General features: G+C 37.5%; 1 protein-coding gene across 1 annotated transcript; it reads left to right on the forward strand.

Moving 5' to 3' along the window:
- Positions 1-1,388: 1,388 nt before the first annotated feature.
- DDX1 (DEAD-box helicase 1) lies at positions 1,389-21,923 on the forward strand. Its single transcript, XM_030447681.1, has 26 exons — positions 1,389-1,631; positions 3,451-3,502; positions 4,469-4,532; positions 5,263-5,289; positions 5,535-5,631; positions 6,649-6,696; positions 6,824-6,907; positions 7,876-7,959; positions 8,387-8,463; positions 9,695-9,767; positions 9,883-9,959; positions 10,633-10,747; positions 11,273-11,411; positions 13,790-13,850; positions 14,990-15,088; positions 15,773-15,862; positions 16,459-16,647; positions 17,364-17,415; positions 17,855-18,001; positions 18,720-18,811; positions 19,366-19,438; positions 19,899-19,971; positions 20,107-20,149; positions 20,341-20,436; positions 21,181-21,301; positions 21,595-21,923. Exons 1-26 carry the CDS (start codon positions 1,616-1,618, stop codon positions 21,723-21,725), a joined length of 2,220 nt encoding a protein of 739 aa, XP_030303541.1. The 5' UTR covers positions 1,389-1,615; the 3' UTR covers positions 21,726-21,923.
- The last annotated feature ends 3,331 nt before the right edge of the window (positions 21,924-25,254 follow it).

A 25,254-nucleotide genomic window follows, 5' to 3' on the forward strand; every position in this document is an offset into this window, starting at 1 on the left:
TGTCTATAAAATACTATGAAAGAAATAAGGTTTCAGTTTCTTCAACTGTATAAAGTGTTTGTAAAATTGAAATAAAATTAACATACATCATGCCACTTCTGCTCCTTTACTGTATTTTAGCATGTATTTAGTGTCCTCTCAGGCTTGCTGGCAACTGTGCAGCCTAGCATTGGGTTGAACTAAAAATTAATTTCTAAAACTAGGGATTCAGTGCCAATATGAAAGCTATTTCTTCAGCTGTATTTGACAATGTAGCTTGTAAAACAACAACAAATAGCATATCATGGTGTTCCTAAGTTTGAAAGAACTGTGGGAGTAAATTACACTTTTGAGTTCCACAACAAGCAGCACTACCTACAGATATCAAGGTCTGCCTACAAACACATTTTCTTAGAATCACAGTTGAATCTGTGGCTTATGCATATCTGTGTCTTTAAAAATTATTAGATTTGTCCTTTATTCAAAAGTGAACAAAATAATGATTGATAGATACAATGAATAACAGTGAAAGAAGGGACTGTGTCAAATGAAGATCCTCCCGAATTAATTATTACTACCTGAGAAGCCACCATGATGCAAATAGCCTGGTATTAAAAAAATAAAATACTTGATGTATTTTTCTAGGCATGATGCCTGATTTCTACAGCATAAGTTAAGGGCTCGGTGTTTTTAAAGTGCTGTTGAAATAAACCTCCAGGATGAAACCAGATAAAACTCCAATAGCAACACAGTAGTCAAGAGAATTACCTTGTCACAGATACTGTCATTCATTTGGGCTTTGAACTAAAGGTGTTTATATCTGAGGACTGTTTAGAAAAGATTAAAGTTGTGACTCCTGACAGAAAGCAGTAGGTAAGATTTGGTGTTGTGACTTCCACTTAGCAGACAAACGCAGCATTGATTCCTGGCATAACTGTATAAGCTGCTTTTTTTCGTTTGCAGCCCAATTTTATTTTCATAACACCCCAGAGATTCTTGCCTTTAACATTAGAAGGAGCTATCCTAGAAAAAAGATTGTGCAGATTTAGGAAAACTTCTGTAAATACTGTAAAAGCTGTAAGTTGTTGTGTTATTCTGCTATGTCTGAAGCTGCTTTTGTTTGTACAAAACCCTGAATACTTTCTGCCGAACATGGATACTGTGTGCAAATTCGAAACCCCCCCACGCAATGATCCGATCGCAGTGCTCTCCGCAGGTGCCTGCCAGGTTCTCGCTGTAAGCACACACTTCGGGTCTCAAACCGGAGTCACACCGGGCCCGAACCGGACTGCGGGCTCCGAGACCCGATTGTCCCTGTGGAGCTGCAGCTGTCGGGCCCAGCACCACAGACGCACTCAAGCTTTGATGTGCAGTGGTAAAACCATGAGCGGGCGACCTGCTCATACCCCAAAACCCCTCAAACGGAACAGAAATGATTCCTCCCTCAGTGCCGCCCTCGGAGCACTGAGCTGCAGCGCGGGCTCCCGCTGCCAGAAAGAGACCGGAACGGACCGGGGCCGGAACGCTCGGCGCGACGCCTCCTGCCCCCTACCCGGCGCCGTTAAGCTGAGCACAGGCTCGACGGGCGTGCCCTAAGGGTTCTGGTGCTGGACCGGGCCGGGTTGGTGGTACCGAGATGGCGGCGTTTTCGGGTGCGTGGTGCTGGGGAGGCGGGGGAGGAGGGGTGTCGGCTCTTAGCACTCGGGGGGCTTTTCAGTTGTGGGCGCCTTGTGGGGGTGGCGGCTCCGTGTCTCGCCGCGGCCTTCGGGCCCTGTCAGTGCCGTACGCTGCTCGCCGTGCCTGCCCGCGGTGCGGGCCCTCTCTAGTGTGTGACTTTACCACGTAGGAGGCTTGGGATGGAGAGGCCTGCGGGGCCTGCTCCTCGAGCCTTTTGCAGGCCTTCAGAAGGGGTTACAGAGATGGATTTGGTGGTTCTGGTGCGCATGTGGTATGCATGCACCTGGCTAATGGGGCTTCTTAAAATTCATTCTTATTTCTCAGGCTGACTGGTTTCGCTAACAGGAGGTTCATTGTAGCTGTTGTGTATCGCAGTGGGTAATAAGTGACTTTTTAGGAGCAGTTTTGTGATACAGTTTGAAATATGTATGTAAAGGCAGCCAATCAGTATTAGGGTACTATAAAGTTTTAATGTGCGTGAAATTATTTGTTTGTTTCTTTTTACTGAATTCTTTAATCAAGAGGCAAAATGCTGGTGCTTTTTCTATAGATTTAGAGATAAGTTTATATCCTAGACAGGAGGGTTAATTTGTTTGTAGTTGAGAAATATTGTCATTTGTTAAGATCTTGTACTGTATATTAATTTAAACTATATGAATTGGACATGTATTAAAAGTGAAAAATATTGTAGGGATGTATATATAAATTACAATTACTGGCTATTTTCACTGGCATGTTTTCCTTGTGGATTGTTTAATTTTGTAGGAATACAAGCTAACACTTGGAAGTATTAAACCTTTCTGAAATCATATTACAAATAAAACATGTTTCTTATAACATTTGTTTTATAGCCAATAGAGGAATATTTTTTGGCTGTGGACATCCATATATGTCAGCCCAGCTCTGTATACGTGTACATTTGCATGGTGTATGTGAAACACAGTATGTGACACTGAAGGCTGGCATGTAAAAGCTCTCTTTAGAAACATTTCTACTTAATGGCATTTATTTAGAGTAAACCCGTGCACCTGAAAATTGAACCAGCACCTAAATTGTTTGGTGGTACAGTACCACTCTGTTGATAAAATTTACTTTCCTTTTGCCATTGTTGAATAGCTGCAGGTTTTGTTTTGTGTTGTGTGGTAGGTTTTTTAATTTAAATAGATTTTGTTTATAAACATACAGATATTATTATGTGGCTTCATACTTGTGTCTGAGGTATAATCAGATCTTGATCTGAGTTTGCCTCAAGGGTATCTAATGAAAAAGTATGGATGTGATTAATAACTGTGTGAAAATCAAGGCATTATATTGTTATTGTATGTGTTGTAAGTGTGTAAAGCAAGATTTAGTGAAAAGAAACTTAACTCAAATTTGAGTCTTAATATGGTAAGCTTTTTTTTGTTTTTTAATTGTTTTAATCTCATCTGTGGAGAGAGTCAGGACATTTGTGATTACCAAAGTCTTCCCTGTTGTTTCCTTAAATGCGCAAAGACAAGTGCCTTGTGCTTGAAATGGTGCTTGGTTCTCAGCATGTTTGCTTTGCTGCTATGGCAGCACCTGCCCCTATGGCTAATATATGTCTGACTTACTCTGCTTTAAGTGGGGACAACTTGCAAACCTGTATGCGGGGAAAGGAGGATGGTTCTTAAGTTCTATAGAGAAGGCTGCATGTTCTGTTTCCTAAAATAATGTGGTTTTAATGTCTGTAGCTGGCAGTGTTGACACTTGGAAGTCTTTTGGGCTGTGTTGAGATAAATAACACTGCTTGTTCCTTTTTTTTTTGTCTTACAGAGATGGGTGTTATGCCTGAGATAGCTCAAGCAGTGGAGGAGATGGACTGGCTGTAAGTAGGGATGTGTTTGGGACTGGCAAAATCTGACTGACATCACACATCAGTGATGTGTGACATGCTTCTTAAGATACCACTGCTGTCACATTAAAAGAGAGCACATCTGTGTTTTCCTTGAACTGCCATTGCATCTCATGCACTTCTTTTTAGTGTGAATGACTGAAGAACACAAATTGTGGCTTCACTTAAACTGGGGCAACTAAAACATGACAGCTTATACTTCAGTGTCAGTTGTTTGATGAAAGCCTCTGTGCTTGTGGTTTGTTATGTATTGTGGGATTATTGGCTGAAATACTGTCACATAATTAATCCTAGTTTAATAAATGTTTTCCAGATTGCGGTCTAAATGTGTTCTTCAGAGTTGATGCTTGTATGTCCATCTTTTTAAAAGTTATTCTTCCTGGGCTTAGTTACTTTTTAAACTAAAATATTTGACTTTAGGTTTTGTTTTGAATCGTCACTCAGACTTATCACTGTGGGCAATCTCAGTGCATGTAGTCCTTCTTTTCTCAGTTGTGTGGTATCAGCTATGGTTGTCTGGAAATGCTGGTTACAGTTTACTTTCTTTGCGTGTTTTTCATGCAAGTATTGGAAATGAGGACTGTGTAAATGACTTTAAAAATTAAACTCACTTGAAGAAAGTAAACTGGGGAACATTTAATTAAACTGTTTGGTTTATAGTTCAGTGTAGTGATGTGAGATGTAGCCCTCTTGTCAAGATTCCTCTTGAAGTGGCATCCATGGCATCCCCTTTGTCACTTTGTTACACCTCTGTTTCCAAGCTTTCCTTGTAAATGGAATCCTTTTTACTTCCTAAACTTCCAGCCAAGAAGAATAACATTTACCTGCTATTTCCTGTCTTGCAAGTGACTGTGGTTTCTGTGAGTTCCTATATAAGCAAAAATCCTTTTTTTTCCCTACGGATAACTTTGATTTGTGTTAATGCTTTCTTTCCTGTAGTCTTCCTACAGATATTCAAGCAGAATCCATTCCACTGATTCTGGGAGGTGGTGATGTACTTATGGTATGTATGCAGTATAGCCCTGTCCTAGAAATCCTTTGTGTATTCAATTCCTTTCTTTCCAGAAATGTCCATAATTAGGTCTCCTGTCTTTCAATAGAAAGTATATTCTTCAGCTGTGAACTTATTTTGAGTTCTTGGTGTGTTTCCAACTGTTCCTGCAAATGCAGTTCATTCTTTTTAGGCTTTATTTTTTATCTGCTTGACAGGCACTGCCAATGGCTGGACTTGATGTGATCTTAAAGGTCATTTCAAACCAAAATAAGTCTGATTCAATGTGAATGAGAGCTATCTGATTTAATCTACTCCCCTTTTTGTCATAAGTATGTGGCGTAAATCTTCATGGAATAAAACTGATACTGCCTGAACAGATGCTTCAGTATTGATAACCTTGAAGATAGCAGATTACTGTGCCTTCTTCATGTCTTTTGTGCATCTCTCTCTTCTTGATTCCATAGCCAAAGTAATGATTCCTCTATTCTGTAGCACCTCCAGAAATCAGACTTAGTTTTTCTAGTGGACTCTACAAGCTTTTGGTTTTTTATTTTTTTGAAGTAAAAGGTATTCTATATTTGTATTTGCATCTCCTTAGTCTGAAGCAATGGCTTCAATCTCTTGAGATCTTAAGCATTATGCAGAAGTAAAAGTAAATTTAGTTTATTGAAATAGAACTGTAGAACAATCCTTAGTTTAAATTGCAACTCAGGTTAAACTTAAATTTTTCTTCCTACAGGCTGCTGAAACAGGGAGTGGAAAACTGGTGTAAGTAATAATTAGCAGAAAGTAAAATTCTTTTAAGTGGTGAAAGGTGGTGTGTGTGTATATACAGAGAGACTGTGCATATGTTTGTGTATATGTTAAGCAGTCTTAATAGTTTTTACAAATACTTGTGTGAGCATGTTTTAAAGTGTTTCTCACTGTAGGAATTGCACCTGAAAGCTAGAATGACTGTGTATGTGGAAACATCTGTATAAATTGTTGAATGAAAATAACTTTGCTTTTTAGGCTTTTAGCATTCCAGTAATCCAGATTGTTTATGAAACGCTGAAGGATCAGATGGAAGGCAAGAAAGGGAAAGCAACTATTAAAACGGGTGGTTCAGGTAAGTTTTTATACATCTCTCTCTTCAGATCTTGGAACACTTGATTCATATCAATTTCATCACCTCTCAAAGTAAAATTATCCGAACTTGCCATTAGATAAGTATTTTTTCCTTTATTTGGAATAAGGTAATACAATATAATCACTTCAGATTTTATAAAACAATGCAGTTTCTTAATAATGCTTATTGTCTTTTGAGTGATCCACTCACCTCAGTGTTCTTCTCAAAGCCATGCTAGTTTAGTGCCTTGCAAGATTTGAAATGGGGGGTAGTGTCCAGCTTAAAAAACAGAGTTAAAAGAAGAACAACATCCAATTGCCAGGATAGACGAGACCATCAGCAGTGTCAGCATATGGTTAGTTTGTGCCTTTTGAGTGAGCTGGAGCTGGAAGCTGTCCTACACTGAAACTTAATTCTGTAGGTTCAGGTAGCTCTGTATTGTGTCTTTCAGTTCTGCTGTGCTGAGTGAAGTTATTGCAGTCTTTTCTTTTTGGCTCTTAGATAAGTTTAGAAGCTGAATAATAGCATCTGAATAATAGCTGCAGATTTACTCTTACAGTAAACATTGGACTGAGCAGCAAGGGCACAGGGCTGGAACCCACTGATTTAGAATGGATTGTAACCATGGTAATATCTGCACACAGACTGTTATGCATCCATTTAAATAAGCTTGCAACCTGAATGTCTAGTGTAGACTGACATTTATTGAAGGGACAGCTCGTTTCTAGCTGCATATGATTGTGATTATCTTGAACTCTGACTTATGTCTTCATTGTTTTAAGTTGTATTTTAAATAACTTAATCTGTGTTCATATTGATAAAACAATCTAAGATGTCTGTCCCCCTCACTCAAGTTGTAGGCATTTGTTTTGACCTCGTATGAGTTGCTTTGCAACAAAGCTCTCCTCCCAGGAAGTTAAGCCAAACACTGTAGGGCCAATGTGAACTTCTAATTTGAGTTTTCCAGCCTTAGCTTGTTGGTTTCATGTTTTTTCTCTTGCTCTCTTTCAAACCTAGTGCTCAATAAATGGCAAATGAACCCATATGATAGAGGATCAGCTTTTGGTGAGTTGTCCAAGTGCTGCTTTAAATGTTCACTTGGTGAAAAAAGAATAGAAGAAAGTATGAATGAAAATTTACTTTAAAAGCACTTAGGCAATTTCTTTAACTAAAATGTTCTTGTGATTTTCAGCCATTGGATCAGATGGTTTGTGTTGCCAAAGCAGAGAGGTAAAAGAATGGCATGGATGCAGAGCAACTAGAGGCGTGACTAAAGGTAGATATAAAATTATCTATTTATATTAGAGAAAATATTATCTAATATATAAATATCTGTTATCTATCAGCTTCTAGAGCTGAGACTCCTCTAGAAGTTTCAGCTGAAATGCTTGCTTTTCACACATTGTTAATATAGGTGGCTGCTTTTAAAACCTACTCTGTATCTGAGCAAATGTGCTCAATTACTCAATGTACTCAAATTACTGCTAGCTGAAGACTCTGTAATAACAAATACCTCTGTTTTGCTCTTCTTCTGTACAACATATTACAGCTTTTTCGTGATAGAGGATTGAGTAAGAGGAGATACAATTATAACTTATTACAACAAAGTTAAGGTGTAAGCAATAGGAAATAGGTACTCACACAGTACTTTCAGTTGTTTCCTCGTACACTACAGACAGATGTATGCACAAATTTTATGGTTATGTGATTTGAGCAGCAGTTGGCAGGCCAACACCTACTCTACTCAGAAGCAGATTCACACTCAGACTTCAACAGTTCTAGATGGATGTTCAGAACAACCCTCAAACAGTCTCATTTCATCAGGTGTGCAGATAATCCTGTATTCTGGCTGCACACAGCAGTCAGCTGTATGTGGTTAAAGTTACGCAGCCAGTTCTCAATGCTAGTGCATGCTGGAGGTCTTGTGCTGAGTCAGCAGAGCAGTTCTCATTTATTCAATACCACTGATTTCTCCAGCATATCACTCCTTTGGAGCCTTTCACAGGCTGTCTCTCAGCATGTCTCTCTCTCTTGTCTGTCTTTCATGTGCTGTTCTCTGATAATCTGTTTCTTCATTACATATGTACGTATCTACAGATCCTTTTCACACTAACACAGCAGGGGAGTTTATGACACTTTGAGCGGGGTGAAAATGTTAGCCTTGCATGTTCTCAGAAGTAGCCAAACTGAACCATCCTGATGAAATTTAGGTGTTGTTTTAAACCTTTTTTTTTTTTTCTGAAGGGAAATACTACTATGAGGTTTACTGTCATGACCAAGGCTTGTGCAGAATTGGTTGGTCAACTATGCAGGCTTCACTAGATTTGGGTGAGTTTCATTGAAAAGAAGAATCCCACAGAGTTTTTATACTTGCATAGAATTGCTCGAGTCCTGTTCTGGTTTTGCAGAGAATGGGCTCCTTGGGGAGTAAAGCAGTACAAGGGAGTTTAAATCATTTTGTGCAAATGTTCTTCCTGCAAGAGAAAATCAGCTTAGTTGACTGCACTGCTCTTTGTTCTTGTGACTTTTTCCCTTTCCAATATTTTAATGAAGATGACTGAAGACTAGGAAAATCACTAGCTGCCTTGCTACAAAAATGCTAGTTTAGCATACATCAAAGCTGGAAGTTTTTAGGTAGCACTGTGTATTTTTTTTTTTGCATAGTAGTGTGAGAGGTTTCAGTTATAGATACAAAGAGGAAAAAAATTATCCTGTCAACCAAGAGCTAAAGAGCTGTACTTTGTCTTTTGTTCAGGGACTGATAAATTTGGCTTTGGATTTGGTGGCACTGGTAAGAAATCTCACAACAAGCAGTTTGACAGCTATGGTGAGGTAAGCTTGATTTCTTTATTGGTAGAAATTTATCAAAAGTTTTGCTTGTTGGTTTTGTGCTGTAACAATCAACTATCTTTTGTAGTAGTGGTAACTTTTAAAGGAGGCTTACTGAGCTAAAAGGTTCCATGAAACATTGAAGCATTTTTGGATAAAAGCATATTAACAGATTTAACAAAAGTAGCTACCAGCTTATGGTTGTGGCTAGACCACAAATGTATGGACTCTTACTTAGAGGGTAAACCTCTGTCTGTTCAGGGTTAGAGGTTAATTTATCTCTTGGATTTATTTCTTGACTTTTAGTTTGAAACAACCCCATCTGTGTACTTTGAATGTCTAAATGAGGGCATAGTATCCTGCTTATGAGTTGTTGAAGTAACCACACAATTCTCTAATGTCAAAATGTCAATGTTAATAAGATGTAGTTAGTCATGCTGTTTCTGGATACTGTGTGGGGTTTGCCATTAGATCTGTTAATCTTAATGTATGCTTTTGAAAATGTCTACCAGGAATATCTGTGGCAGCTTCCATGTAGTGTACCAGTCAAGAGTTCAGATGTGTACAAGAGTTCAGATATTTTTAAGTGCAATTTTATAAATACAAATAATTCAGTTAAAACTGAAGTCTCCTTACTATATTAATGCTCAATACCATAAAACTTGCACTTTTTATAACTGTTGCACTATAGCTTTTTTGTAATAGTGATTTCTGAGGTGTTAAATTAGAAGCACTTTAAATTATACAGGATTTATTCAATTTCATTGCAATAAGCAGATTTCAAAATATTTAAATGAAGCACTTAAGTATACATAACATGCATATAGTACCTCTGGCAAGAGTTAAGCTTCATATATAGTCAAACTACAAGTTACTGTTACCATGTTTGGTGCTGTAAGTTTGGATTTACATTAGCTAATAAATGCATGATAAATGCACTTTTCCATAGTGCAGAATATGTCCAGGTAAATGAGTAAAATTTATCATTGTCAAAGTGTTTGGTTTTAAAGCAGACTTAAAGCAGCAATAAAAATTTAAATATCTAAGATAAATGGGGCAATTTAAGGAAGATTTGTAAGCAAAATATGCAAGCTATATACATCAGTGTTATTGGAATAAATGGAACTTGCTTATAGTAAGAAGTAGGAGAACTGCAGGTTGACAGAATGTAATCAGTAAGTTTTCTTGATGTAGTGAACACTAAAATCTCATCGGTGCAAACTTCTTCTTACAGGAATTCACTATGCATGATACAATTGGGTGTTACCTAGACACAGATAAAGGACAAATAAAGTTTTCAAAAAATGGTAAGTTTTATTCACTTTTGTCCTTAGAATTTTATTGGCATGTCTGTATTTGGGAGGGGGCAGTGAGAGGAACACACAAGCCCACCCAGTCTCACTGAAGTCACCTTACTTTCAGGGAAGGACCTTGGCCTTGCATTTGAAATCCCACCACACATAAGGAACCAAGCACTTTTTGCAGCGTGTGTACTGAAGGTAATTAAAAGTATCACAGATGTGTAAGATCACAAAAGTTATCCTAGCTTTGGAAATTAACTACTTATGTATAAGATTTGCATAGCCATCTACAATTATTGTAGTTGTGCTTATACACTGTTTCCTTAATTTAAATACTTAAATTTGAATACAAGGGTGAAGTAGAACGGATAACTAATTCCTCATACCAGGGCTATCTTGTCTATATTGAACTTCAAGGTACTATGATTCAACAGATCCAAGCAAATTACTTGAAAATGCTAAAACTCCTGTTTCATCTATTCTCTAACATTACAGTACTGAAGTAGTATGTCTTCCTGAATTTAGTCCCTCTGGGATGATGTTTTGGCAGGCAGAGAAATGGACAAGTAAAAAAAAATTTGGTTTGTTTTCTTTAAATTGTGGTTTGGCATTGAAACATAGAAGTTCAAATAAGGTTTCCATGTATCTTTAAATGTGGGAATATTTGGTGTAGGAGAAAATATTTTTACATGGTTCTAGCTCTTAAAACTATGTGGTATGTTTTAGATGGCCTAGGAAAGAGAAATGTGTAAGATGGGAGAAAATACCTGCTAGCCCAGCTGGTTTCTCATGGGGCATTTGATTACAGAATTGCTACATTTTACATTGTCTTTTGAATCTGTCTGTATGACACAACTTTGTTGAAATCTAGAATGCTGAATTAAAATTCAATTTTGGTGAAGAAGATTTCAAGTTTCCACCAAAAGATGGCTATATTGGTCTTTGCAAGGCTCCAGATGGTAATGTTGTGAAATCACAACACTCAGGTAGGTCAGCTTTTTTAACTTATTTCAGTTCTTCTTTTTGAAGTTGTGTTACAGAATGTCTTTTGATCACTTTACTGGTTTCAGTACTGTTGTATTAAAAGTCATACAAAGGTATTACTTGTAGCAATATTAGTGCTTTTTTAAAGTATTCTAAACCTCCTTCATCCTAAACCACAAATAATATTTTGTATTTAGAAATGCATAAGATAAAAGGAATAGTTCAGCTAAGGTACTGAGCAGTGTCATCTTAAAAACAAGTGTGTTTGTTTTAAGCTCTACAGTAAAATTGATGCTTCTTCATGGCCAGTATACCCACTGTCATGGCGCCATTCTCTTGCAGTCTCTGATGCTATCTGAAGCTATCTGAAGCTATTTGTAATTGCATGAGCAATATACCACTCTGTAAAGGAGCATTTGTTATCATGAGGTTTTAGATTATTAGTGGAATATCCAAGTTTGTTTCAAGTAAAAAATCTAAAAGCAGAACGTAGTTTATCTTAATGGCTTTTTTTTTTTTCCACTTAGGAAGTGCACAGGTGGTTCAAACACAGAACCTTCCAAATGCTCCAAAAGCACTGATTGTAGAACCATCAAGAGAGCTGGCAGAGCAGACTTTGAACAATGTGAAGCAGTTCAAAAAATATGTTGATAATCCTAAATTAAGGTAACAGTGCATCTGTTATAATTGTTTTTATGGTATTGTCCACAAAGATGGCTTTGCCAGGGGATGGGTAGTGTTCCACTTTGTAGCTAGTAAGACCTTAATCTGCAGTGCAGATGTAATAGCCTCAGCAGTATCTGCTGCCAGCCAACCTTATGACATTCCAGCTACCAGTTAGGAGTTTTTTGATGTGTTTTATCTATGAACTATGCCTTTCTTTGGAAGAGAGCTAATCTTTCTTTGGAAGAAAGCTAATTTCACTCCATTCTTCAAAAAGGGTAAGAAGGAAGACCCAGGCAGGTGCAAACCAGTCAGCCTCACCTCCATTATGAAAAGGTGATGGAGTAGCTCATTCTGGAGGCCATCTCTAACCACTTAGGTTATAAGGAGTAGCTAGCATGGATTTATTAAGAGAAAGTCATGCTTAACCCATCTGATAGCCTTTTATGATGTCATAACCAGATGGTGAGGTGAGGGCAGAGTAGTTGATGTCATCTGTCTTGACCTCAGCAAGGCTTTCAACACTGTCCCTCACGAAACCCTCACAAGCAAACTTGAGAAATGTGGATTGGACTTTTGGGTAGTAATGTGGATCAGGAACTGGTTTAGGGACAGAGCTCAGAGAGTCATAGTCAGTGGGGCTGAGTTAGGCTGGAGATCAGTGACCAGCAGTGTCCTCAGGGGTTAGTGCTGGGTCATCTTATTCAATATATTCATCAATGACCTGGACAAGTGGATGGAGTGTATGTATCCTCAGAAAGTTCACTGACATGCCAGAGGGCTGTGCTGCTATCCAGCCTGACCTGGACAAGCTGGAGAGCTGGGTGGAGAGAAGCCAAATGAAGTTCAATAAGGGCAAGTATAGATTACTGCATCTGGGGAGGAACAACCCCATGCACCAGTACAGGTTATGGGTTGACTTGCTGAAAAGCAGCTCTAGGGAAAAATACCTGGGAGTCATGGTGGACAACAGATTCACCATGAATCAGCAATGTTCCCTGGCAGCCCACAGGGCCAGTGCCATCCTAGGGTGCATTAAGAAATGTGTGGGCAACAGGTCAGGGGAGGTTATCCTCCCTTCTTGTTTGGTGAGGCTTCACCTGGAGTATTCTGTACAGTTCTGGGCTCCTCAGGTGAAGAAGTACAAAGAATGCTGAAGAGAGTCCAGCACAGGGCTGCTGAGTAAGGGACTGGAGCATCTGCCCTATAAGGAAAAGCTGAGAGAGCTTGGGTTGTTTAGCTTAGACAAAAGGAGGCTGAGGGGAGATCTTATCAATGTTTATAAATATCTAAAGTGTGGGTGTCAGGAGGATATATCCTGACTCTTCTCTGTTGTGTCCAGTGACAAAACAAGGGGTAATGGACACAGACTAGCACACAAGATTTAACTTATATATGAGAAAATACTTCTCCACTCTGAGGGTAACACAACACTGGAATAGATTGTCCAGGGAGGTTGTGGAATCTCCATTCCTGGAGAGATTCAAGACCCACCTCTCAGACCAGGTCTAGGGGATCCTGCCCTAACAGGGGAGTTGGACTAGGTGATCCTCAGATGTCCCTTCCAACCCCTTACCATTCTGTGATTCTCATAAGATTAATTTTTTTTTTCCTTCAGGTTATGAAACGTGTGTGATAATTAATGTTTTCAATCAAGAAAAGCACATTTGTTTACTGCCCTTCTTTTCTGAGCATCTTCCTTTGCCCCCCATGTCCTCCAGCTCTCATTTTGTTTCTATTTATTAGACATAAAATATATACAAGGTCTCCTCTGTTTCCATTAGTCTGCTCACAGGACAAATGCTGCAGTGGTTAGCATGGAGATGGAATTATTTGTCTACAAACTGCTTTGGTCTAAAGTTCTTTCTCTTTTGTCTCTGCTCATAAACTTGAAACAAGTGTCTCCGTATTCTCAACTGCAGTTAGTTTGCAGGAGTGCTTCTTATAGAATTTCAGGAGAGTAGCAACAAAGGAGGGCAAGTTATGATTTAAGATTCACTTAGTTTACTGTTGTTTGTATGTCTAGCTTTCCAGAACACAGGAAAACTATTAAACTACCTTAAGTCTGAAATTTTTAAAGAATAGTGTCCTTGTTCAGATCAAATTGTTTACGGTGTTAATGTGTTTATACAGCATTCCTAAACTAATCAAATTCATATACAGTTTGATGACAAAATGCTTCTTGAATTAAAATAGAGTACACTACACATGAAGGATGAATTTTAAAACTATTTTTTCCTATAATTTCTTAAAATAACTGTCTAGAGAGAGATGATAATTGTCAGATACTAATATAAGAATAGATCTTCATCCAGATTAGCAATATATCTGCTGAATATAATAAATTAATAAATGTTAAAATAAGTTTTATGTAATTTTAGGGAACTGTTGATTATTGGTGGGGTTGCTGCAAGAGATCAACTTTCTATACTGGAACAAGGAGTAAGTTGTATTTTTGTTCATGTTATTTAATAGTTTGGGTTCAGAATAATTCTTCATCTGGCTAGAGAATTGTGCTTCTTCTATGTCCTGTAAACCTGATACAAAGAAATATTACAGTTGACAGGAAGTGCATGTTGCACTGGTCTAGCATTTGTTGCTTTATTTCCTTGGCAGTTGTCAGTACAAATGCTTTTACAGCACTTGATCAAAATCTGTTGAAGCTCAAGTACTTCTAAAAATTTAAAAACAGCTGTGATTTTTGTCTTTTGTCTTTACCTAAGGAGGCAGAAATAGTTTTTCTAGTAACTTGTACTTAATGTTTATGGGACTAAAACTGGTCTGCTATCAGGGTCAGTCTACACCACAATCCAGTCCTGGTGGAATAAAAGGAACTGGGCAAGCTTCAGCAGCAGGGGATGTACAAGTCAGTTCGGTTAAATTGTAGGGATAGCACGGTGACTTAAGAGTCACTATTGGAAGCAAGACCACATCACTGTTGGTAAAGTTTTCAGTGCTTCTAGCTGCTGAAATAAAAATTTTCTCCTAAGCAGGCTTGAACTGGAAGATTGCTAGATTTCCAGGTGAATGCTAAATACATGACTGTGAAGTCTTCTGTCTGGCAAGATGTTGAAGTAATTTCTGTAGTTAGTAGACTTGATACATATAGTTCCATAGTGAGAAATGTTGAATTTATTGTATCCCTGTATAAAAACAATACAGGGACAGTCTGTTCACTTCAGATAACAAAGTTACACATATTGCGCATCGAGGAGGGCAGAAGGGGCACAGCACTTACCAAAATCAGGGAAGGCTTTATGGATAAGGCAAATTTTACTAATTAAAAGGCCATAGAACAGAAATGCAGGTTGGCCAAAGAGGCTGTGGGATCCCTCTTCTTGAAGATACTGAAAATTTTGTTGGGCACCGACCTAAAGACATTTGGAAATTGTCCTTGATTTGCATAGGATGATAGGAGTGGAAACGAGGTGACCTCCAACAGAAATTGCTGTAGGATTCTGTGAAGTTGTAATTGTCATACTGATTGTTGTAATGTCATACTGATAATCATAAATTTAAACAAAACTGATAATACCTCTAGTTAGTTTTGAGACTGGTTCATACTCTTATGTATTTCCTAGGTGGATATTGTTGTTGGAACTCCTGGAAGACTGGATGACCTGGTCTCAACGGGAAAGCTTAATTTATCTCAAGTTAGATTCCTGGTTCTGGATGAAGCTGTACGTAAAGAACTAAGTGATACTGAAGTTCTTTTCTTAAATGGACTGTGACATCTCTTAAAAGAGTCAGTGAAACATAGTTGTTTCATTACAACTTTTAGTGCTTCAGTGGAATGACAATTGGCTACCTATAGGCTATTCCAGGTTAATCTTGATTTTTGTAACTGCATACACCTATGTATTTTTTTGCCTTCATAGCCTCTGTGATAAATCTGTTTGATTTTTTTTCTTACAGAGAAATATCTGTCAGGCTGTGTTCACAAGGTAGTGAAGTCCATTTCATTGTACAGGGAACTTGAAAGGTCAAAGACAAGATAAGCATTTCTTATTACCCAGCAGGTCTTTAAGGCAATGAATATTGCAGGCAATATGCTGTGAATTGTGTCCCTCTCCCTGATCAGTAAATTGAATATTCACAAAGACAGAATGCCTTGGAGTATTAGCTAGGAGAAGCTGCTCAGATAAATGTTCAATTTCTTGTGGAACACAGCAGCTGCATGCTTTTACTACCCTCCAATTTTTTACTTTTTTTTTTTTTTTTCCCTCTTTAATAGTAATATCCCAGCCAGGCATTGACTAGCTAAGACAGAACTTCTGAGACTACGTGTGTATTATTTATTTAATTCAAGTGTATAGACAGAGAAATAAGAATTGCAGCTTGATCTTTTATTTAATTCTCTTTAGGATGGCCTTCTTCTCCAAGGTTATTCAGATTTCATAAACAGGATCCATAGCCAAATTCCTCAGATAACTTCAGATGGAAAGAGACTTCAGGTATAGAATTTGAGTTTTGGTTTTGTTTTGTTTTGCTGGGGGGGGTTGTGATGATTTGGGGTTTTGTGTGGGTTTGGGTTTGGGTTTTTTTTTTGTGGTGTGCACTGCTTTGGGCTTCTGTTTATTACACAGCATGAAGCATACTTCTTTAAAGTGCTTTGTTATACCAGTGGTCCAAAACTAACACTTGTTCATGGGGTTCAGTAATTGCCTGTCAGTATGTATTCTTAGGATCCTAGATCTTGAAGCCCAGTGTTTAGCTGTATTTAAGTTATTAAATCTAAATATATCTGAAAAATGAGTGGTTACATACATTATTTCTAGTGCTCTAATCATCTTGATTCATCATCTCCCAGTAATTCTGCTTTCTTCTTTTTAAATGATGGTATTTTTTTAAGGGAGTAGTTAAGTAACTTATTTTCTGTCTTGACTAATCAGTTGGGTGGCTCCTCTGATGAGGAAAGCCAGTCAGTGACAATTTCTGTTGTGATGTTTTATGTTGTTCAACTGCATAACATTCTGCCAGTTCTACTTTGCCCATTTTTGCTGGGAGTATTTGATCTTCAGTGGTATCCACACGGCTCTTTTCTTCTCAGGTTATAGTGTGCTCTGCAACACTACATTCTTTTGATGTGAAAAAATTATCTGAAAAGATCATGCATTTTCCCACCTGGGTTGATTTGAAAGGAGAAGATTCTGTCCCTGAAACTGTACACCATGTAGTTGTGCCTGTAAATCCAAAAGCTGACAAACTTTGGGAAAAGCTTGGCAAGAATCATATTAAAGTAAGTGGTTTGTGAGTGAAAGATGGTATTATTTTCCCATATTTTTCAGCATATTACTTGTTTAATATTCAGAACTGAGGCCTACTGTTTTAGGATCTTTGGCTGGTGACACAGCTTGGTGTATCAGAAATGGTTTGTTCCATAGTAGCATCTGAACAGCTTATTCTTACAAACATGGTTGAGGAACAACTTAATAAATTAACATTATGATTTCCACTCTAGGATAATGGTACTGCACTGCTTTTTCACTTGTTTCACAGCTAATGGTCTGTGGCCTAACTGTCTTTTCTGATTTGATCAGTGGGAGGTAAACCTTCCAACACAGATCATTCTATAAAGTAGCTTTGTCTATAACATATATGAGATGAGCAATTTTTAGAGGAATGGATTTCATCTCAGACTACATTTGAGACTGTAATTTAAATTCTATATAGTACATTGTTTTCAGGCTTGCAGTGTTGTGGATTTTTAAATTCATGACTGTGTTCAAAAATGGTTTCTATATATTGTCTACATAAATAATGTCATTGTCCTTTTTTATGAAAAATTTTTCTGTGGTTACTCTCAAGATTTTTCTTTAGCTAAGGGTAAATTAGCTTGTTTGGCAGGAGAATGGAATGCTAAGAATACTTTATTCAATTCCTTGTTCATTTTAAATTAATGGAGTTATGTATCAACCAATGACTTGGGGTTATTTTTGTTCGTTTTTTTCCTAGACTGATGAAGTACATGCAAAAGACAATACAAGACCTGGCGCTAACACTCCAGGTAATCAGCAACACTAGTGAAGTAATACCTTGTGAAATAATTCTTTGTAAGTGTTATGCAGTAAAGCTGAATTATAGTAGATACTGGCTTTTATTCCTCCAGATTTTTATTTCCTCATTTTTATAGTTGTGAAGAGAAATCTGTTTCTGTAATTAGGGGGGAGAGAAAAATAGTATGTATTATGGAGGTATGTAGACAAGGGTGTGTTGGTGTGTATGAGTAACCTGAAACTCCTGAGTACTTTAATTCTTCCTGTATTATACGACCTTGGAGTAGGAGAACACTGGGAGAGAAGAAACTGAAGGTCTGTCTAACTTGTTCTGCTAATAAAAGTTTAATTGTCTACTGCAAGGATAGAGAAAACTTTCAAAAGTAAGTTGTTCAAAGGCTGCTCATATTTTTAAACAATTTGAGTGAAATAACTTTTATTTTTACTTAGAAATGTGGTCTGAAGCTATTAAAATTCTCAAGGGAGAATACACCGTTCGTGCAATCAAAGAACATAAGATGGATCAAGCCATTATTTTCTGCAGGACTAAAATAGATTGTGATAACATGGAACAGTACTTCATCCAACAGGGTGGAGGTAATGTTTTTCACTAAAACCTTATTCTCCTCACTTTCCTGTTCATTTCAAGCAAAATTGTATGATAGAGGTTGCTGATATTTGGACACCACCCAAATAAAATTGTTCTGAAGTTTTTTGATTTACTGATTGACATAAAAGTCTGGTTTTGGCACCACTGAGCTTCAGGGGTGCCCTTTGTAGAAGTATGCAATAAACTGCTCTGCCTGTTCCAGACACCTCTGAAATGGCTGGAAACAGACCATGAGGCACCAAAGTTTGAACCAATGAACAGAGAGTATGGTGCCTCTGCTGAGTAAAAGTGTATAAGAAAAAGAGGTGGTAGTTGCTAGGGGCAAGACAGACAGGAAGAAACATGTACCACATTGCACACATAAGGAGACATGGAAGGAGAAATATGAGAGAAAACACTGAAAGGGGACATGTGAAGGCACCTTGGAGGAATAAGGGAAGTTTATACTAGGAAGGAATGAGAAGGCGTGCCTGCACAAACCTCCTTTGAATGGAGTGGGAAAGGAAAGGTGTTTGCTTAATTGTGTGCCTTGTTTTTCTTTGATGGCAGTATCAGTGATTAGAAGTTTGTTAATTGGCAATAAATTAAGATAAATTCTCCATGAGTTGAGACTTTTGCACACAAAATGAGCTTTTTTTTCCAGTTCTGTATTATGTTGTGTTATAATTTAAATATGATATTATTAAAACATAACCACTCTTTCAGGCCCTGATAGGAAAGGACATCAGTTCTCATGTGTCTGTCTGCATGGTGACAGAAAACCTCAAGAAAGAAAGCAAAACCTGGAAAGATTTAAGGTGATGCAGCAGATTATTGAAGACTTTTTTCTCATTTCCTGATATCTGAAACCAAATGATAATTGTGTTGCTAGTTCTCCAATTAAATTAAATTGCATTCAGATGCTCTGTGATCCACTTCCTGAAATTCTGTGATGCGCTGTTTCTGTAGGTGGAAATCTGTGCTGTCAGTCAACATGATTCTTGTGATAGATGGCCTTACTTTTAAATAAAGCCTAAATTTTTTGTCTGTAACAGATGACATTTTTTGTGGGTTTTTTTAGTCTTTGGTTCTTGAATATTAAAAAGGTTATTTAAGTGTTAGACTGTTTGGCTTTGATTAGCCATTTGATTTATATTTGCCTCATGCTGTTGGGGAAAAATAAGGATGTAAATTGGAAAAGCTATTTGTGTTTAAAAAGCAGTGTTGCACTCTTGAAGACCTTTATTTGAAGTGTTCCTAAATGTACAGAAACACTTCAAGATGAAGTAAATTAAAAGGACAGCTGTTACAGTGCCTGGGATTTTGTTTGGTTTCTCTAACACAACATTTCTGTACAACTGTCTTTTCCTAGAGAGGAGATGTCCGTTTCTTGATCTGCACAGATGTTGCTGCTAGAGGAATTGATATTCATGGTGTTCCATATGGTAAGATAAAAGTGTCAAACTCAGCTGTTAAATTGCCTACAGCTTTAAGATATTTGCACTCATTTCAAATAGTTAAAACAGGTACATGACTTACAGCTTTTTTCTAAAAAGTTGTAAGTATTAAAGGCTTGAACTAGGCAACTTTTAATTTGATTTTCACAATACCTTTTCAAATACCTGATGATGTACTTCTGCATTGTTAGAGATTCTTCATTCATTTTTCCACTTTTGTTAAAAAGTAATCATTGAGATAGCAGTTTTATAGTGGAAGCCCTAAGTATAGATATTGTTGGTAAGTACACCCATCACTGCTGTAATAAAACGTGAAGTAAGTATATGGGCAAAGGAGAGGAGGGATTGCAATATCAAAATCATTTATTTCAGGTGTCTGCCTTGTGATCTTACCTCATATATTTTATTAAAATAATCTGGTTTCTGATGATTCTGCATATCTTCACAGTTATCAATGTCACACTTCCTGATGAAAAACAGAACTATGTTCACCGTATTGGGAGAGTAGGCAGAGCTGAGAGGTGTGTATGTGTTCAGAGTAGTCTTCATGTTTTCTTCATTTTTTTGTGTGTTTTTTTGTTTGTTTATTTGTTCCATAAATTGTCAATGGTTATTGAAATACTTTTTTCTCTTTTGGTTCTCCCCTAATGCTTCAGAATGGGTTTGGCAATCTCCCTTGTGGCAAAAGAGAAAGAAAAGGTAACTACTTGAAAACAAAGTTCTATTCACACCTGACATCTGACTTTAGTATCCTGTATTGGAACACTGCTTGTTAATTCTTGCTAAATTGAAAGGGCATTTAAACAACTGGATTCCGTTTCATTTATAATTAATCAAAATTAATATATTAAACTATTTCACAAAGTTTAAGTTGCTTTCCTTTATTCTAGGTTTGGTATCATGTATGCAGTAGTCGTGGAAAAGGCTGTTACAATACTAGACTGAAAGAAGAAGGAGGTTGTACCATATGGTACAATGAGATGCAGGTAAATTCTGCTTAAGCAGAGTGTTCTAATTCTTCTAAACGACTGGGATGTAGTTCTTGCTTTAGCTGTGCAGTTGAACTACAAAGATAGTTTTGGGGTGTGTGCATATAGCCTTTGGCATTTGAAGAAGTCAGAAAACTAAGTTATACTTTGTACAAGTTATTTCTCTGATTATAAAGCTTATTTTAATATTCCCAGACAATTCTGTTGGAGTCTTATTTTTAGGTTCTCTATATGGTCTTCCTAATCAAATGCTCTTGAGAGTTACAGGATGTTAGTTACACATTTTTGTTTGTGGTTTGCTGCAAAAATAAGTAACTTAAAACTGTTGTTCCTCTAACCTGGAAATAATGTGTCATTTAAGCACATTTTTGTTTGAATTTTCTAACCAGGTATGAATGCTTGTTAAATTCACAGTGCTTCCCTTCTTCCTAGGACGTACAATACATGGTCTGGGGTAAAATAAGCTTGAACTATGAGCTCTTTACTATAACATAGCTGCACTCACATGAGTAGGGTAGTATAAAAGTAAGGATTTCTAGGTAGGTGAAAAATAGACTGAGACTGGAAATGAACTGTGTGTTTGAGCAAGTAATGTGGTAGTCTTTGGTATCTGAAACAAAATTGTGTTCTGTGTACATACAGTTCCTGTTGAAACTACTTGAGTGTGACTGTTCAGAATGCTGGTGTGACTGAACCATAAGAGTACTTCAAGGCTTTTTTGTCTTTTTTGGTTTTTTGTAGTTGCTGGGAGAGATTGAAGAACACTTAAACTGCACAATTGCCCAAGTTGAACCAGATATAAAAGTACCAGTAGATGATTTTGATGGGAAAGTTACATATGGGCAGAAAAGAGCTCTGGGTGGTAAGTAGTGAAATACTCTTGAGTTCCCTAGCAATGCTGTTTCTTGGTTGTCTGTGGTGTAACTGCAGAAGGAGAGATTAAAAAGGCTGCTGTTTTTTTTTTCCTGTCTTCTGCATTTGTTACATGCAGTCTGTGGATTGCAAGTGACCAATGCCATGCCTGTGTTTTTGTTCTGTTTGGTTTTTTAACAAGTTAACAAAGTTACTTGAACTTTCTGAAAGACACTGGTTGGGTATTAGTTTTGTTGAAGACTGACTTTGAACACATCATTTAGATTTGGTCTCTTTTGGCAGGTGGACTGTATAAAGGCCATGTGGATATTCTGGCACCTACAGTACAAGAGTTGGCTGCACTTGAAAAGGAGGCTCAGACATCTTTCTTGCATCTTGGCTATCTTCCTAACCAGCTGTTCAGAACATTCTGATTGTGCCACACTTGACACAAGACTTGTGTTAATGGATGCTCTACCCTGCAAATACAAAAAACCCACAGTCTCTGAGTAGCAGTCATTAGAAAAGAATTAAAATTAAATACACTTCTTCCTTGTTGAACAGTGTATTCAGCATTAACTCTGTGTTAGGTGCTGTCTTGATAAAATAAAGCAAGTCAAAGATGAAATGTTTTCCTTTGCTCTTGTTTTGCCTTGCCTTGAGGGTTATTTTGCAGAATCATTATTTGCATAGGTTTTTGATTCATTCAAAATACAAATATAGTTAAGCCAATCTAGAAGGAGAGGTGTTTTTTTTCTTTGCAGACTGTATGGTAGAAGTTCTCAACTAGTGTACTGCAGTTTTTAATGCTGGTTTCTTGTTTTTTTTAAGATGCACCCATATTCAGACAGCTGTTTAAGATATTAATAAAAGCAAAAAACCTTCCTGAAGTATGTATTTGAAGTTCTTTGTTATCCTAAACCCCTGAAAGTGGGTTGATAATTGTTTTGATTTTGTAATATTAGATTTCTCAATGTTAATGTCCCAAATGTCTAAAGTTGGTCTGGTACAAAGAATTCTACAATGATGTTGACTTCTTTGAGAAATAACATGCTGGTGTCAAAGCAGTTTATAAGTCTTTAGGAAAAGCTTTATTCATGCAGAAATATAGATTGAAGTAGTTGATGCCTTTTCTGGCGCTTTCAGGCAGGTTAAATGTGTTCAGATGAAGTTACTGCATTTTTTTAGCTTCCTTTTTCCTCCCTCTCTTTTTTGACTCCATTGATTTTTAAAAATTTGAGTGACTTTGACTGCAGATAGTCACCAGAAATACCAAAGAGGGCTAGGAATGCCTGAACAACCCAGAATGAAGGTCACTTTTACTTTCCTCTTGAAGACCTCTAGTCACAAAACATCCAGTCCCCTTGCAGAACATGGAAAAACAGTTTACTAGGCTGATGAAAGAAAAAAGTTTCATGGTGTAGTGTTAGGCAGGGCAGACTGAGAGTCTGTTATAGTATAATACATAGATTTCTCATTAAGTTAAATCTAAGTATTGAATGTACTTCGTGTGGTGTTTTCTGAGCCTAAACCAGTAATTGTGAAATCCTTTCATACCTTTTTGTTAGACCTTGAAACTTGGGGGCATGGGTTGGACACACAGTGTGCTTACTATTAGAACTTGGTAAGAAAAGTTTTACCACTTACTGTATTGGTCTTTTCATACAAGAGTAATGAAATCTGTTGAACATGAGTCAGTCAAAATTAATTTATTGTAGTACCTAAAATAATTTCAGATGCAGCTGAAAACAGTCCATGCATGTTTGCAAATGGAAGCATGAGATTGAAAATGGTTTCACAGAATTGTCATGGTTGGAAAAGACCTCTAAGATCACAGTGTCCAGCTGTCAACATCCCTCCTACCCAAATAAATAAAATATATTTATCTGTATCACCATGTGCAGTAGAGCATGTTATAAAGTGCCTCATCTACACAGGTTTAGATACTTCTGGGGATGGTGACTCCACCACCTCCCCAGACAGTCTGTTCCAATGTTTACCTGTTCTCTCAATAAAGAATTTCTTCCTAATACACAGTCTAAATCTCCCCTGGTGCAACTTCAGGCCATTTCCTCTAGTCCTATCACTATTAACTTGAGAGAAGAGGCCAGCACCCACCTCCCCACAACCTCCTTTCTTGTAGTTGTAAAGAGCAATCAAGTCTCCCAACTAGAAATTGCCAGTTCCTTCAGCTTCTCCTCATTGAGCTTGCTCCCCAGACCCTTAACCAGCTTGGTTGCCCTTCTCTGAACAGCCTGTAGCATCTCAATGCCTGCCTTGTAGTTTCATGTAGTTTAAAGTAGATGTACTATATATTTAAGTGGGGGTCATTTTTAAATCAGGGAAAATTGTGGGTACATGGTATCAAAATTTTACCAGCATTGATCTGTGCCAGAGTGTACCATCTGTTCTAAATCTGCTGCATGTTCAAAGGACTGGTAGATTACCTATTGGGAATCCAAGCTTCAGTGAACAATTACAAGTAATAACTATAATAGCAGACTATTCATCCTAAGAATGAAAGGTGCTTTAGGTGTATAACCTTAGACATGCCAATGCCTCTGGAAAATTTGTATTTCCTTGGTGTAGGAGCTGAAAGTACTAAAACAGCCAATTGTATACTGTTTTCAGAAGGATTTTGCTGATGACTTTTAAAAAGACTGCAGCATGAGGGAGGTACCAGGGGGAAGGAGTTTTCTGGGGAGGAACTTTAAAGCATGACTGAGATATTCACATCTTCAAATGTATTACCTAGTGCTGAACAACAGGAAATCCCTGCTGCCCTGATGAGTAATCTCTAGGAAAAGTATTTAGATAAGATGACACATGAACTACTTGCAATTGTTTTGAGGTATCTGATGTGGGGTTTTATATTACTTTCAGTGACTGCTGTCTTAAAATACTAAAGATATGACATTTCTGGAAAACTCTACATTTCTTCCAAAAGCAAGTAAACATGTTCTAAAAATCCAAAAATCTTAAAAAGTAAAAATGAAATAGAAAGCTAAATGGAATTATACCAAATTCTACCAACTAAGCAACTGTCCCTGGATGTTCACTTTTTTTTATTGTAGTGTGCACATCCCTTTTCACCTTGTGACAGGAAGTGACAAGCCATATGTAGTTGGATAGGCATGATTCTAATTACAATTACAATTCTTTAATTACCTTTCTTCACCCAAGCACTGACTTGCTTGCACAACAACAGTGAAGATGTGAAGGTGTTTTCACATTAGGATTCAAAGTCAGCAGATGCATAAGAACAGAATTTCTCAGGATTGGGTGATGTCATTAAAATATTCCAAGTGACATGCAGAAGGAAAAACTTAGAATTGAAATAACGTACCTAATTGTGTGTCTTTATACGAACACGTAGGCTGTTCTGCTTATCTTTCCTTAATGCTTATGTGTATAAGCCAGGGAGTGGAGTTTCCAAATATGCTTTTTGTTAGCTGACCAACCACTGACTGCCTCTGGGTGGTGCTGGTGTTTCACGTACGGTTCGAGTCCGCTACTATAGCAGCCTCCTGCTTCCAGCTGGGTCAATTACATTCTCCCTATTCTCTTTTTTCCTCCTTAGAAACAAACTCCTAAACAAAAAAAGAACTTAAAGCTGTCCGAACTGTTTGTGTGGTGCACAAACTGACGATGAAGGACCCTTGTTTCACTGGCTGACTTCTCACAGCTTGCACAAACATGCAGTTTAAGCTGTTGGCATGGTTAATCCACTAACTTTTGTTTTAAATGGCTTATTCCTTGTCTGGATACAACACTAATTCCTACTACTGTGAATGTCAGAACTGTGTTTATTTTTGTTCTCAGTGTTGATTTCTAGGGCTGGCTAAGGGAAAAGAGCACAAAAAATAGGCTTTCATAAGTGTGCTGGCAGTATTTGTCACAATTTACTGGCTTTGAAAGCTGATCCCATGTAGGCATGTTTGCTGTGCTTCAGCTTTTCTCTAC

The sequence above is a fragment of the Calypte anna genome, chromosome 3, assembly GCF_003957555.1.
Source record: "Calypte anna isolate BGI_N300 chromosome 3, bCalAnn1_v1.p, whole genome shotgun sequence".
NCBI lineage: Eukaryota > Metazoa > Chordata > Aves > Apodiformes > Trochilidae > Calypte > Calypte anna.

Excerpts from the sequence above, each read along its gene's own strand:
- DDX1 (XM_030447681.1), top strand. Across the intron at positions 3,503-4,468 it reads GTGGAGGAGATGGACTGGCT|TCTTCCTACAGATATTCAAG; the intron begins GTAAGTAGGGAT and ends TCTTTCCTGTAG. Across the intron at positions 9,768-9,882 it reads AATAAAGTTTTCAAAAAATG|GGAAGGACCTTGGCCTTGCA; the intron begins GTAAGTTTTATT and ends CCTTACTTTCAG.